Raw genomic sequence first — 15999 nt, 5'->3', positions numbered from 1 at the left:
TACAAAAGGTGAGTGGTGGGAGAGTGCTGTATTCTGGCTGTGCATAAGGTTGGTTCTCATGGAACTGAGGCCAACTGGAGCAAGTCAGAGAAGGCCCCAGGCTACTCTAGCATGAGCTGAGCAGGGAACTGGGGTGCTGTAAATGACTATTAATCCTAAAAGCAAGCTCTAGTATATGAACTAAAGTAGATCTCCTTTTCCTAGTGCTTCTCATAGATGACTTATCCCTGAGCTCTAGATGGCCTCCTCTCTTCTGTGTCCCAGCATCATCAGCACCTGGGAACAATGGGCAAGCTCCAGGTTACAAGAGAAGGGAAAGAGTTCAGCAGCACTTAAATCTTACCATGTGTTCCCTGGTTGCCAAGAACGTGGCCCAAATGTGCTGTAGGAGCCGTCCTGGTGTTTGTAATTCAGCTGTGTCTGGTAACCTGAAAGGGAGATGAAGGAGTGTTTTACTGCAGTGACATCCAGCTGTAGATGTCAACCAGGAAGAGAGAATCTTCAGCACCGTCTACATGCAAAGCTGGATGGCTAGCGCCGGAGGAGTTAAAATTTTGCAAGTCCCCAGTCTGGATGTTGTTCTGACAGAATAAAAGTGCTAACCCAGCAAAGCTTGCTCCCCAGAAGGGACAGGGGTCAACTGCACCCACACCAGCAGATGTACTGACTAAATTATTATTATTAATTTGTAAACTGCAGTAGTTACACTGCTCCAAAGCTGGGTTTAGATTAAGTCTTAGATGTAGCAGCAGGTGCAATATAGAGTATAAGAGCCAGCCAGTCCTCCCATTCCTAAAACAGCTTCTGTCTCTATTGTCTTCTATTCGGTGTGAACTGATGGTGCTGGAACAGGGTGATGATGTGCCTCTACTAACTGCCTTTCCCAGGTTCACGGACCTGCTTGAATGGGACGGTTGCCTCTGAAAGACTGAAAACCTCATTAAGTAGAAGGTGGAGCAGAGATGGAGAATGAGGACTAATGAAACACGTGACCCAATGTGGGGCTGTTCTGAAAAGTGACTATGTGGGAAGGGCCCATAGTCAGTCAGCAGCTCTGAGCTGCGTGTGTTCCCAATCGTGGCCACTGGCTTTACCGGCACAGAGCGTGTCCACATTAGGGAAATAGGAGCTTTACCAATTTTCCTCGCTAATGTGTGTTTACGTTTCTTTCATATGTGGAACCCTCATGAGCTCTTAACCTCAGAGAGGAGCCTTGAATTCACTGTGAGCAGCACACATGTCCAACTACGAGGGCCAGACCTGCCGAACCAACCAGCTTTTCATTGCTGCCTTGCATCTCATCAACAGCCAACTTACCTGTGCCCATTGCCAGGACTGCCTGAGCATGCTCAGTGTCTTATTGGCTGGTTAGCGTCCTAGTACAGTTAGGAAGAGCCAGGGCAGTGCAGCCTGGCTGTGCTATTCCTCTAGCATGGCAAACTCAAAGCCTACTTAGGTCTGCACAAACATACAGGAAAAACAGTAACAGAGAGTAAGCCGTGCTAGTCCATACACTATCAAAACAAAAAGCAGTCAAGTAGCACTTTAAAGACTAGCAAAATAGTTTATTAGGTGAGCTTTCGTGGGACAGACCCACTTCTTCAGACCATAGCCAGACTAGAAGAGACTCAATATTTAAGGCACAGGGAACCAAAAACAGTAAGCAAGGAGGACAAATCAGAAAAAGATAATCAAGGTGAGCAAATCAGAGAGTGGAGGGGTTGGGAGGGGGAGGTCAAGAATTAGATTGAGCCAATTCTTGACCTTCCCCTCCACCCCTCCACTCTCTGATTTGCTCACCTTGATTATCTTTTTCTGATTTGTCCTCCTTGCTTGCTGTTTTTGGTTCTGTGTGTCTTAAATATTGAGTCTGTTCTGGTCTGGCTATGGTCTGAAGAAGTGGCTCTGTCCCACGAAAGCTCACCTAATAAACTATTTTGCTAGACTTTAAAGTGCTACTTGACTGCTTTTTGTTTTAATACAGGAAAAAAGTGCTTCTGTTGGAAAGTCTCAGAGAGGTAGCCGTGTTAGTCTATATCTTCAAAAACAACAAGAAATCCTGTGATACCCTATAGACTAACAGATATTTTGGAGCATAAGCTTTCGTGGGCAAAGACCCACTTCATCAGACGCTCCAAAATATTTGTTAATCTATAAGGTGCCACAGGACTTCTTGTAATTGGAAAGTTGCAATCATTTATGATTAGAGATTAGGTTTTAGGTATATTTTATAGTATTTTTTCAGGTGTTGCCTGACTATGACGCAATAATTTTAATTGAGGATTTAATACTTAATCTGAATTTTATTGTTGTACAATTTGATTAATGGTTCATAAAATTTGATGTGTAAAATTGTTGTTATTTGCATATATACAGTAATTTTTAATTTAAATATAAATTTAAGGTATTTTTAATTCTCTTCCTGCTCCCGCTGCTGGTCCGCAGGGCTGGAGCTGCTGGAGGGGGTACATTTAGCTGGGGGCTGAAAAAAATTTTGATTGGGCCGCATGTTTGACATACTTGCAGTCTACACAGACCCATTGTCTCCCACTGAGTATTTCCAGAGAGTAAAGCTCTCTGTGTTCCTAGATGTCATCCTAGATCCAAGCATGCTCCCATGCTACCACACCCCCGCTGGGAAGTGACCTACTGCAACAGTGGTGATAAATGGGTAACTACTCTGAGGAGCTCTTGGGAAAGGGAACCTCTGGGGGGAAGTGGGGTGGGAGGGGGTGTCAGAGGCACCGTTCAAAGGTGCGCGGCAAGTGGGTCAGTTGTGATGGTTCTGCCAATGCACTGGCGGTTAGGAAAGGCCTATGGGTCATCTGGGGAGCCGAGTGTTCACTGTAAGCTGAGCACTTGGACAGCCAGCCAGCAGAGACTCAGGTGCCGTGCAGCTGATTAGCAGAGTGCCTACAACTTCCCACAGCCAGAAGCATGTGTTTCTATGGTGCAGCACATCTGCACAGGTTTTCGTTCACACGACAAAATTTATTCCACTCATGGACCGAAAAAAAAAATTAGAGGGACCACTGGAGCAGAGTCTGCTTTGCTAAGGTGAGAGCGGAGTGTTGAGGACAGGGCTGAGAATGTACATGTGGCTGCCCTCTCCTGCCCCCAGATGGGTGGTCCCTCAGTCTGTCCTTCCCTCCCCATGGAAGCAACATCTGAGCAAGGCAGACACAGAAACTCCCAGCATGACCTTGGAAGGGAGTAAGTCAGGAAACAAAAGCCCCATCCCTCCTCACCAGTCACCAAGTATCCAATAGCCTTGGATTCGATCTCCTTGTTCAGCTGCCCCGTCTTATTCAGATAGTCCAGGACATAGATGATGGGGGCAAACAGGGCCATGTTCTGCTCCCCGCAGCCAAAGGGCATCTGGATGAGCTGCTGCAGGTTCTGCATGGCCGTGCCCAGGATGTCGCCTAGGTGGGAAACACGCGGAGTCAATGTCACGCAGAAGTAGCCCAGGGAGGCAGAGTGCACTGCAAAGCCCAGATGCCAGTGTGAGAGGCCCATCACAGGCTTGTGAGATCACAGGTAATAGGAGGGAAAGAGAGAGACACACACAATGCAGAGAAGCATGTTCTGGGAGGGAAGGTACTCATGGAACAGCCAAGGCTCTGGGAAGGACAGACGGGAGCAGTAGGCTGGGCACAGAAGCAGAGGTGGGGCAAGTAGAGAGAAAAAGAAGATGAAGTGCTAGCCAGAGATGACTGCAGTAAGGGAGCAAGAGAGAGGCAGTGACAGGCAAACAAAGGGGTGAGGAGTGGAATGGGTAGACTGCCAGGCAGGAGAGGGCTGGCAGCAGGACCCCCGGACGAGCTTTTCGGACTCCTCACTTACCCAGCACTGAGAAATAGGCTCTGGCTGAGCTCTCCACCACGTTCTCTGGGAGCCTCAGGGACATTGGCTGTGGCACTGTCTTTCCTGGGGACAAGTCAGAGAGATGGGCTCACATTAAATCTCCCCCTGAGTAGCAGTGACCAGGCCCCAGAACAGGTGCTGGGACACTGCCCCTGTTGCGCTATTTCCCACATCACTGCATAGGGGCTCCCTGCCTTTAGCAGCTACTTCCATAGCTTTGCAGTGACCTCCTCCATCCTTCCCCAGCTCCCCTTCAGGCATGGATCCTCCAGACCTCACATGGAGTGAGGTGCCACCACCTGGTGGGATCAGGGAACTGCCATCTCTGGCTTTTCCTCTGGCACCTTCCCATTTGTAACTTCAGTTCCCTATTCCTGCCTCTGGTTAGCTCTTCCCCTCAGACACCTGCAGTTTCCACCCTTCCCTTTGCAGAGAACATCAAGAGGGATGAGGTGCTTACCAGCTGCACAGAGCAGGAAGTTGTAGGTTGTTTCCTTTTCAAACCCTTCAGGCTTTGTGGCGGGGAGAAAAAGGGAGAGGGAAGGAAAATGAGAAAGGTGAGAACCTGCAGACACACTGAGCACCTGGGCAGAAACATCTGAGACAAGAAAGAAAGAAAGAAGGGAGTAAATCAGAGAAGGAGGGAGATTGTCAAATCTCATGTAATAAAAGTTCTCATAAAGCCGGCAGATGATCATAGAATCATAGAACCCTTCGGCTGGAAGGGACCTCAGTAGGTCATCTAGGTCAGCCCCCTGCTTCCAGCAAGATGAACCCTAACTAAGTCATCCCAGCCAGGACCTTGTCAAGCCAGGACTTGTGAACTGGCTACTAGCAAGGTACTGCCCTGTTATGCCGTGGGTGAGAAGTTGCTGATAACAAGCTGCAAAACAGAGGCTTTGCTTGCTGCACCAAGAGAACTCCCTGCTCCACACCATGTGCTGGTGCTGATGGTATGCTGTGATGCTAGTGACAATGCAGGTGCTAGGCCCTGCCAGGTGCCTATGTTTAAGTCTGGTTGACATCAGTGGGAACACACAGGTGCCTCATATGAAACACTTGTGAACTTTGCTGAGTCAGGGCCAAAGTGCTCTAGAAGTGACATACTCTAACAACTGCATGGCCACGTAGAACTTCCCCATTAGGTACCGTGCAGGGTGGGCTTTCAGACCATCAGACTATGCCTGAGCATTCCACTACTGGACCCGTGAATGGCTGCTGGTCTGTGAGTCCCGGCAGCCTTGCGGGTGTCCCTACCTTTCCCCGAAGCGCAGCCCCTGCTCCACCCCGGCTCTGCCTCTTCCCACTCCCGCTCCCCCCCTCTCCCCCACTGAACCCTTCCCTCCAGCCCCCTCCCCTGAGGCGTGCGGCCTCTGGGATCACTGGGGTGCCTGGTGCAGGGTGGGAGCAAGGGTCAGGCCCTCCCCACACTCAGGTGGCGAGAGCCGTGGGGAAGTGACACAACGCAGCAGCCTCTGCTCTGCTGCCCCCTCCCAGGCCAGCCCAGTCACTCGGCCTCGCCGCGGAGGCAGGCAGTGGAGCGCCCCAGCCCCAGCCCCAGCATGGGCTGGCTTGGGAGACGGCGGTGGAGCAGAGCAGGCTGCTGCAGAGCTCCACTTCCCCGAGGCTCCCACTGCCGCAGCGAGTGCCGGTACTGGATCCCGGCTGCCAGCCCAAGCCCACCCAGGGCCCTGCAGGCTAGCCTGGGTATGGGGGTCCATCCTATGGTTGGGGCAGCTGCTGCAGGGCCCCCTAAAAGCCCAGGCCAGCCATGCTGAGCTACCCTATGGATGAAACAGCTGTGCCCACACCTCCCCCGGGCCGCAGGGACATGCCAGCAGTGGCACAGAGCGAGCAGCTGGAAGCTGCAGGTGATCTAGCCCCACTGAGCTCCCCCTAGTGGTTCAGGGCACACCCCTTCCCCAGGGTGGGGTTAGATTGCCAGGGAACATATGAGCCTTGTAAACCAAGAGTTGTGAGCTCAGTCCCTGAGGAGGCCAGTTAGGGGTCTGGAACAAATAGATTAAAAAAAAAAAAAATCTGTCAGGGATGGTGCCTGGCCCTGCTGTGAGGGCAGGGGACTGGACTCCATGACCTCTTGAGGTCCCTTCCAGTTTTACGGGACAGGTATGTATATCTCCATGTATGTAGGTGCAGAGTGCATGGGCTGGCAGGTGGGGCTGGTGTGTGTGTGTGGAGACTCCCCCTCCAGCCCCAAGCCCTGCCACAGAGGGGTGTCTGCTGGCCCTCTTGGATTACCTGAAGACTGGCTCTGACCCGAAGGTAAATTGAGTTTGAGACTCCTGGTGTAGGGTGACCAGATAGCAAGTGGGAGAGTGGGGAGGAGTAACGGGATCCTATATAAGAAGAAAACCCCAAATATTGGGACTATCCCTGTAAAACCAGGGCATCTGGTCACTTTCACACTGTGGCTACAACTCTCTATGGCTACAACAGGAATGGTGCGCAGCTTCTCCTGCTCTAAAGGCTCTAGCTCCAATGGCTTGAGCTAAAGAAAAAGCCCCATCTTTTGTTAAGGTAACCGAAAGTTTTCTGACAAACTTGGGAAATAAATTGAGTTGGATAATAGCCTTTACCTAGTTTCGTTTGCTGGAATACAAGCCAAGCCCCCCCTTCATTTTTTTTCATCTCAGAATAGTAGGTTTCCCCCGTTTTATTTTTGTTTTCCAACTTTGGCCAGTGGGAAAACAGTCATAAAGGGTGAAAAGTTGGGTGTTCCCTCACTTTCTCATATTTTAAAAGCTTTTCCCTCATTTTCTCTAATCAGAAAAGCAGAAAAAAATTAAATAGTGTGTGCATGGGCATGGGTGTGAGGGGGTGTTAAATTCATATGTTAAAAATAACTTGCAAAAATTAAAATGCTACTACATTTGAGACTGATACGAGCAACTTTGTTTTGTCTCAAAATAAAATAAACCAGCACTCATGTATCACTTTAAAGACTAACAAAATGATTTATTAGGTGATGAGCTTTAGTGGGACAGACCCACTTCTTCACATCTGTCCCACAAAAGCTCATCACCAAATAAATCATGTTGTTAGTCTTTAAAATGCTACACGACCGCTGGTTTGTTTTATTAGCATACAAACTAATACGGCTATCTCTCTGTTGTCTCAAAATGTTTCAAAATGAATGTCTGACAAATCTGCTGCTGAATTTCATTCTGAACATTTTCACTGGAAATGCAAATGCACAAATGCACTGACCAAATATTTTTTTAAATAATTTTTTTCTAGGGGCAAATTCCTAACTGGGGGTGCGGGGAGGATCCCATCTTTCAGTCTGCTCTAACTCTTTGTTAGCTGAGCATACACAGAGGAGAGTTTCTGCTTCTGGGTGTAGAGGAGAATAGTCCACTAATAAGCACTTTAAAATTACAGGAGAAATACTAGCATACCCTGCACATTTAAAGCTGTCACTCTGGTCCTACAACTTCAAATTCAATTTTCACCTCCTTAATAACTCTGTGAGAATCCGCTTTATGTTTCTAGAACTGTGAGATCAGCCTGAGATGAAGTTGGTTATTTCCAGTAACGTGAAAGAAGCGGAGCGAATACTTTTTCAGATGAAAATGCTTTGAACTCACTTATTTTGGTTTTCTAAAAAAATCTCCCAATCATTTTGTCCCTATCTTTTGAAAACTGGCAAGATACAATGCAAATTTCACTTGGTGCATAGGCTAATTTTAAAACCAACGCCAGAACAGAATGACTGCAGCATGATACCATCACAGAAATGCAGCTTTGGGAGAAACTTTGAGAAGTCATGTAATCTAAGCCCCTGCTCTGAGACAGAACTAAGTAAACCCAGATCTTTGACATGTTTGTCTACCCTATTCTTATACCTGCTGTGAGGAGGAATCTGCTGCTGGAAAATTTTCCAATTCAACAATTTAGATCCACACTAATCACTCAAAACCCGTAGGTATTTATGACCATATTGTTATTTACAACAGGGCTGCTCTACATCACTCTAGAAATGTAAAGGAGCCTTCAAACTTTTACACCTGTCGTAGGCTCCTGGGCAGAGTTGACTGGTGCCGGGATTCCAAGTGACCCATTGCCTATGTGTCAGTCTCTTTCTCTTTTGCTTTCTCACTCATTTGCCTACCCAGCCTTCTCCCCAACATCCCGCCCCTGCAGGGATGTAAGTCTCCTCCAGCTGCTCCACACTGCCAGGGAAGGGAGTGTGCACTTCTCCTCTGAAGTGTTTTTCCTGCAGGAAAGCAAAGAAACCTGCAGATGACATGAATCCTGTGCCCATGCAGCGGTGCAGAATTCTGTAAAGGGTCACATATTTGAACTGTTATCTCGTTCTACCTCCACTGTCTCTAGACATGAGGTCTCCATTCTTTTTATGCCCATGGTCACTTTTTGAATTTAAGGGCAAACAAAGATCTAACTTGCCCCTTCCTCAAGCTTTGCCGCACCCACTCCACACTCCTTCTCTCCATCCCTCCCTTCCCTCTCCCTCACTCTCTTTCATCAGGCTGGGGCAGGGGCTAGGTTTGAAAGAGGGAATTGTCTTGGGATGGGGCCCAGGGTTTTGCAATGTGGGAGGGAGCTCTCGGCTGAGCTTGAGGCAGGGGGTTGGCCTGCAGGAGGGGGACAGGTGCAAGCTCTGGGAGGAAGCTTGGGGGCAGGAAAGGGCTTGGGTCTGTGGCTTGGGGAACGGGAGAGGGCATGGGGTGCCAGCTCTGGGATGAGGCTGGAGACTGGAGTATGGTCTCCAGCCAGGCTGCACTTACTGCAGGCAGCTGCCATGTGGACGCATAGTGGAGCTAAGTCTTGCTTCCTGCCGGTGCCGGCCCAATGCTACTCCCAGAAGGAACCAGTGCACCTATGTGGCCCAGTTCTGCACACTGCCCCTCTCTGCCACCACCACTCCTTCGGCTCCCATGGGCCACAGTTCTCTGTTCCCAGTCCACGGGAGCTGAGCGACAGTGCTTGCTGGTAGGAGCAGTGCACCGAGGCCCCAGCATCACCCACAGAACTGCAGTGGCATGGAGCCAGGGCAGGCAGGGAACAAGCCTGCCTTAGCAGTAGCACTGCTTGCACTAATAGGGATCATGATCAACCAGTCGGTGACCATTGATCAGGACTTAACAGCTGCGTCTACACGTGCACGCTACTTCGAAGTAGCGGCAGTAACTTCGAAATAGCGCCCGTCACGTCTACACGTGTTGGGCGCTATTTCGAAGTTGAAATCGACGTTAGGCGGCGAGACGTCGAAGTCGCTAACCCCATGAGGGGATGGGAATAGCGCCCTACTTCGACGTTCAACATCGAAGTAGGGACGTGTAGACGATCCGCGTCCCGCAACATCGAAATAGCGGGGTCCTCCATGGCGGCCATCAGCTGGGGGGTTGAGAGATACTCTCTCTCCAGCCCTTGCGGGGCTCTGTGGTCACCGTGGGCAGCAGCCCTTAGCCCAGGGCTTCTGGCTGCTGCTGCTGCAGCTGGGGGTCCGTGCTGCATATACAGGGTCTGCAACTAGTTGTTGGCTCTGTGTATCTTGCACTGTTTAATGAAAGTGTGTCTGGGAGGGGCCCTTTAAGGGAGCGACTTGCTGTTGAGTCCGCCCCGTGACCCTGTCTGCAGCTGTGCCTGGCTCCCTTATTTCGATGTGTGCTACTTTGGCGTGTAGACGTTCCCTCGCTGTGCCTATTTCGATGTTGGGCTGAGCAACGTCGAAGTTGAACATCGACATTGCCAGCCCTGGAGGACGTGTAGACGTTATTCATCGAAATAGCCTATTTCGATGTCGCAACATCGAAATAAGCTATTTCGAAGTTGGGTGCACGTGTAGACGTAGCCAACGTGACTGATTCTTTCAGCATTCCTCAGACATCAGCCTCACTAATGGAACATGGGAGAGCGATTGCATTTGAAAAACACGTTTGAATTATTAGTGAATTGTTGCTTATTTAAAATCATTTGGCTGCAAAATTAATTATAATTTTTGCTGTTCTCACTCCAGTTTGCTCATGTTTTTCCGAAAACATGATACCCAGAACTGGAAACAGGTCTCATTCTTACCTTGAAGTTTACAAAGGTGTGGTTTTTGTAATTTTTTGAGTTGATACTGATCTAGTGGGTTGCAGTTCTTTAGTTCAGAGAGGCACTGTGGTATTAGATCATATTTTACTGCTTACTACAAACTATTTAAAAAAGCTTAGTGCTTTCCTTTCAGGGAGAAACAAGTGGTCATATTCTATCATGTGATATTGCTCCAGTCAGATTATGTAATGAGTTCTCATGACTTCCCTCTGACACACAATAACTATGAAGGTTTACATGAAGAGATGCAGTTTAGACTGGCTGTATGGCATGTAAAACATATAGAAAACCATGGGTTCTTCTTTGCAAAGTACTGTAAGAAAGTCAAATAAATAGAAAAGAGGGGACATGGCTTACATTACCTTGAGACTTTCTATAGTTTTGCAACCAAATGATAAAACATTTCTCATCTTTTTGCTAAATTCCCAAAATTGCTCAGTTAAAGAGCATTTTGTAAGGTCATTTCATGTTTTGATTTTTCAACTTAAAATGATATTTTATAAATTTTACTTCAAGTTCATGCTGAAAAAAGGTAAAACAATTTTAAAAAAGAAACAAATGGTTCATATCACCTCGTATCAAATATTTTGTTGTACTAGAAATTATTTTTTTCTTTTTTGGTTCATTGAAAACCCCTGAAACATCTTCGTTTGGGTTGACCCACAATGATTCTTTGTGTGATTTTTCAGTTTGGCCAGCAACCAAAAAATGAGGCATTCACACAGCTTTATTTGCAAAGCCCATTATCCAGGTCCTTAGCTGGAACAAATCTGCAGAGTTGCACTGAATTTAATAGAGCTATGCAAATTTCCCCTGTTGAGAGCCTGCTGTCACGACAAAACCTAAAAGTCCTGGTTCTGTCCCAAAAGACACGGCTGTGACAAACTTATCGCCTTTACTGACCATTTCAATCACATGGTTCAACAAGATACCTGTGTTTTTCTCTGAGAAGTTATGCAGCATTGCACTTTCTGTTCACTGATGCAGTGACTTATTGCGGCTTCCCTTTACAACAATAGAGAATGCTATTGCTGAGATCATATTAAGTCATTAGGGCTTCCTTTTAAAGCAGAGAACATTTGCAGCATTGTATCCGTTGTCACTACACAGCAGTAAGTTACTATGGCTTCGCTACACCAGTGGTTCCCAACCTTTTCAGTAACAGGGCACACTCCAATGGGACAAACAATTGCACAGCACACTCACTTTTTTCAGCTGAATTAATTGCTCATAAACATCACCTTTACCTACATTTACTGTGGTTACAGTCTTACTAGAGAAGTTTACAACATAGTAGTGCACACAACAAGCTACACAAGGGTCAAATGCATTAGTGTTTCGAATCCACCACAGAGCACAGGGTCTTCATGAGCACAGACACATTTTCAAAATCTGCTCAATGCCATGCTAGGGATGTTGCGTAAACAAGTAACCACTGAAAGCAGCTCCCCTCCCCACCAGCCCGCTGGAGCCAGGACACAGCATTTAAACCAGGTCCCAGCTCCAATACGCTCCAGCCCTGCCCCCCCCAGCTTGTTCAGGCCGGGAAGCAGCATTTCAGCTGCCTCCCAGTGCGAACGGGGTCCTGTGGGGTTGGCATTTCTCCTCACAGTGGCTCTGCAAAGAGCCACCTTGGGGAGGAAAATGGACAAAGTTTCATGGCACCCTTGGACAGTTCTCGTGGCATGTTGGTGGAAAACTACTGCTCTGTATCACAAGAAGCAAATCAGCCCACCTACCTCTACTAACAGCTGTTTGATCACTGTGTCCTTCCGCCATTTATCCGGGGTCTCCACCACCTCGTTCCCACAGAGCAGATTTGTCTTCAGGGCCTCAGCGCTCACTGAGAAAATCACATTCCCTGAAGCACAGAAGGAGAAGCTGTTGGCCAGGCACTGCAGTACAGGGCTGTCAGTGTCACTCGAGTGGTGTGCGGCTTTGCAGAGAAACCTCTCCAAAGAGGGCAGAGCTCAGGTCGCGTGCAGGCGGCTACCCCTTCAGCACAGCTCTGCACCAGGTGCCCAATCCCTCAGCACCAATGGCTCCACTGAATGGGGCTGGGCAATGTGGATAGGAGGAAGGTGCAGGGGCAGGTATTCAGATTCTGCCCCTTCCCACCCCTGGTCCCTGCATGGTTTCAGAGCCATCAACTTCTTAATTGAAAATTTCAGACCTAACCACTCTGTCAATCCAGGTATTTATATGATCTCCATCTCCGTAGTGCCTGGTACCTCCAAGGCATGGTTGAAGGTGTTATTCTCATTTTGCAGAAGGGGAAACTGAGGCATGGAGACCTGACTTGCCCAGCAGCTGGATGCTGAATCCAGGTCTCAAGTCCACGCCAGTGCCTCAGCCACAAGGCCAGCCCTCCTCCTTTCACAGCTGATCAGTCCCTTTCAGAGAGGCTGAGCCACCCAGTATCTTCTCCAGAAATATTGAAGCCATTTGATCCCTGAAGCAGAGGTTTTGGTTTTGGTGACTCTGAGATTCTGGAGTTATTGGGTCCCTTACCTAGAGTCTTTGGGGTCACAGCCCAAGACACTGTTTTTCGCCCATTCAGACAGAGACAATACGATTCTTCTTCCTTCTTCTCAGGGATAGCTGAGAAGTTGGCAGATGGAGCCAGTGAGATGCTGACCTGTCAATTGTACAGAGAGGTGTCATCAGGCAGAGAGAGACAGAGGCTGGAGCGGGGTGGAGGTAAGCAGAGCTGGGACAGTGCAGGGGAGGAAAGGGGGCAGGGAGTGTGGGGGCCGCAGGCATTTGGTGGGGTGGGGTTTGAGGGAGGGAAGGCTGAGGGGTACTGCACTTTGGGCAAGTGCAGGAAACTGAGGAGGGTAGAGTGCTGGGCACGTGGCTCTGAGAAAAACGGTGATTGCAGGGCCTGAGGGACACAGGGCCAGGTGTGTGAAGAAAGACAAGGTGTTGGCTCCAAATTTACGGCCTTGGTACTAGTCTGAGAGCTCTCTGGAGTCTTGACAGGGGAAGAGGTGAAGTGCTGGTGGTGGGGGGAGAGGAACAGTCTGGGGTAGCTGAGACAAAAGAGAATTGGGGACCACCAGTGAGTGTAGCGAAGGGCAGAGGAGGGATGGGGGAGTGGATGAAAGGGCCGAGGGGGCCCATAACACTGTGGAGCTTGTTCTTGAATCACTTTATCTACAATGAATCCTACTTCAATAAAAACGGAGAGAGAAGCCATCACAATTTTGCAGGGACCCCCTTCTAGTGTCCCTTCCAACCTCTTGGGCTGGGACAAGAATACAGTGGAGGCTAGTGGGTCATGGATAAAATAGGGCATGACAAACCAGTGAGTTTCCCAACAGCTGTAGTGCAGCTGGGGGTGTTATGGGGCAGGAGGCCAAAGGCCAAGCACCTGTCCCTTCCAGGAAGGCTGGGCTCTCTGCTCGAGTGAGGGGTGATGTACAGTATGCAGTCACACTAAGTATCGTGCTTGACATGGGCTCATGAGATAGGCATAGGAGGTCTAAGGCCAGATGCCTTCAGCTGTTCAGGAAGTTGGACTTGGATGTATCTGTAGCTCATAGACATTGGTCAGATTCCTTCTTCCACACACTCACTCTGTTCTCCTGTGGCACCACACACCTAGCGTCCATCACCCTTTCTCACCACCGTCACAGAACACTTCCCTAGGGACCGATCAGCTGCCTAGGGAAGCTGAGCTGGAGCTGGCCTATGTGGTCTCCTCCCTGCCCCTGCTGAGCAGCAGTGTGATGTCTCTTACCCTGATGCAGCGGGTCAGGTAGTTGAAGACAGTGGCCTTTAGTGAGAAGGCCTCACCGCGCACCACGGAGTAGGGCAGGGTGAGCTCCAGGAAGAAGGGCTGGAAGGCTGTGAGGGACACGGTCGGGGACAGGCCGAAGCCAGCGTCGCTCGAGGTGCAGAAGGCATTGGCTTTCCATTCTGTGATGGTGTCGGGGATGGTCACAGCCAAATCAGCACCTTCAGCTGAGCTGGTGGCAAAACAAGAAGAAGGACATGGGGCAGGGGGAAGGTTTCATAGCACCGGAGGAAACAATTGTGTCCCTTATAGCATCTGAATTACTCCCCCTAACATCTGTAACTGCCGGGTCCCTTGGAAACACTGGGCATGGGCATGCTGGGTGGCTATTACAAGCTCACCACAGAGCATTTCCTCCCAGCCCATCCTACATTCAGCTCCGCAGACCAACCATTCAAATAACAGGACTGGGGGTGGGGTTCCACAGTGGTCAACAGAAAACACCTCAGACACAGGGATACACAGCAGGATGAGATGCATAGCTAATAGTGACATCTGCACCAGAGCTGGGACCAAAAAGCTATTACACCCTCGCTCTCTCTCCCACTCCCCTTTACACACACACACACACACACACACACAATCTCTCTGACAATTCAGTTCGCCTAGTGCAGGATCAATTAACAGCCCCCTGAGCAATTCACGCAATTGGCTGTCTCTCAGTTACACAGAGAAGGAGTGGATGTGCTACATTAGGAGAACTAATTACTTCCTGCCTTCCCTCCATCTACCTGTCCATCTCTAATCTATACCACATCCATCATAGACGGATAAAAACACCTCAGATGGTGTCTGAATAACTTCTTCCGAGTGTCTCTGTAATCCAGTTGACTGTATTCACCATATCACATAAACAGTACTTACTTCACTGGAACGAAATCCCAAATCCATGTCTCAGGGAAATACTTCCGGACGGTCTCCCCTAAGTGAGGAGTGACATCTTCCACCATGCTATGAAGCATATCTGTTGGGTCATATGAGAGCCTCGCTTTAGATGATGAGGGAGGTAAGATAGAGAAAGGTGGCATGTTAGGCTTCATTCCATATGAGGAACAGGCCCACTGATGGGGCAGAAGGGCAAAGAGAGCAACTGTCCAGGGGTCTGGCATTTGAAAGGGGCCCAGGCCTGACTGCCATTGCTACTAGAGCAACAGTGGTAGTGGCAGAGGCCAGAGCCATGGGCTCTTTAAATTGCAACTACAGCCCTGGACAGCATTTGTTTAACATATTCATAAATGACCTGGATGAGGGACTGGATTGCACCCTCAGCAAGTTTGCAGACAACACCAAGCTAGGGGGAGAGGTAGATACATTGGAGGTAGAGATAGGATCCAGAGTGACCTGGATAAATTGTAACAGCAACGAAGGGTCCTGTGGCACCTTATAGACTAACAGAAAAGTTTTGAGCATGAGCTTTCGTGAGCACAGACTCACTTCATCAGATGCTGCATCTGATGAAGTGAGTCTGTGCTTACGAAAGCTCATGCTCAAAACTTTTCTGTTAGTCTATAAGGTGCCACAGGACCCTTTGTTGCTGTTACAGATCCAGACTAACACGGCTACCCCTCCAATACTGGATAAATTGGAGGACTGGGCCAAAATAAATCTGATGCGGTTCAGTAAGGAGAAGTGTAGAGACCTGCACCTGGGACAGAAGAATCCCAAGAATTGTTATAGGCTGGGGACTGACTGGCTAAGCAGCAGTATAGCGGAAAGGGACCTAGGGGTTATGGTGGATGAGAGGCTTGATATGAGTAAACAGTGCGCCCTCGTAGCCAAGAAGGATAACAGCATATTAGGGTGCATTAGGAAGAGCATTTTGAGCAGATCTAGAGAAGTGGTTGTTCCCCTCTATTTGGCACTGATGAGGCCACATCTGGAATATTGTGTCTAATTTTGGGCACCCCCAGTATAGAAAGGATGTGGATGTTCTGGAGCAGGTTCAGTGGAAGGAAACAAAAATGATTAAGGGGCTGGAGCACAAGACCTATGAGGTGAGACTGAGGGATTTGGGCTTGTTTAGCTTACAGAAGAGAAGCCTGAGGGGTGATTTAATAGCAGCCTTCAACTTCCTGAAGGGGAGCTCTAAAGAGGAGGGTGAGAAACTGTTCTCAGTGATGTCAGATGGCAGAACAAGGAGCAATGGTCTGAAGTTAAAGAGGGAGAGGTATAAGTTGTATATTAGAAAAAACTACTTCACCAGGAGGGTAGTGAAGCACTGGAATGCGTTGCCTAGAGACGTGGTGGATTCT

General features: G+C 48.9%; 1 protein-coding gene across 2 annotated transcripts in view; it reads right to left on the bottom strand.

Annotated features, from left to right (window-relative positions):
- LOC142017430 (alpha-2-macroglobulin-like) overlaps window positions 1-15999 on the bottom strand; it is a 59328-nt gene that overhangs the window by 18298 nt on the left and 25031 nt on the right. Inside the window, exons 18-25 of one of the 2 annotated variants that reach the window (XM_075002261.1) lie at window positions 14612-14735; window positions 13691-13919; window positions 12460-12586; window positions 11688-11809; window positions 4328-4379; window positions 3847-3930; window positions 3249-3425; window positions 344-428 (exon numbers count right to left, since the gene is read on the bottom strand). In XM_075002261.1, the coding sequence (XP_074858362.1) occupies window positions 344-428; window positions 3249-3425; window positions 3847-3930; window positions 4328-4379; window positions 11688-11809; window positions 12460-12586; window positions 13691-13919; window positions 14612-14735 (1000 nt within the window). The remainder of the gene's footprint in view (window positions 1-343; window positions 429-3248; window positions 3426-3846; window positions 3931-4327; window positions 4380-11687; window positions 11810-12459; window positions 12587-13690; window positions 13920-14611; window positions 14736-15999) is intronic. The other variant, XM_075002271.1, reaches the window with a different exon arrangement.

This window comes from Carettochelys insculpta, chromosome 1 (genome assembly GCF_033958435.1).
Source record: "Carettochelys insculpta isolate YL-2023 chromosome 1, ASM3395843v1, whole genome shotgun sequence".
NCBI classification, from domain to species: domain Eukaryota; kingdom Metazoa; phylum Chordata; order Testudines; family Carettochelyidae; genus Carettochelys; species Carettochelys insculpta.
The sequence above is the reverse complement of the archived record's forward strand: the minus strand, read 5'-3'. Positions and strand labels throughout refer to the sequence as shown.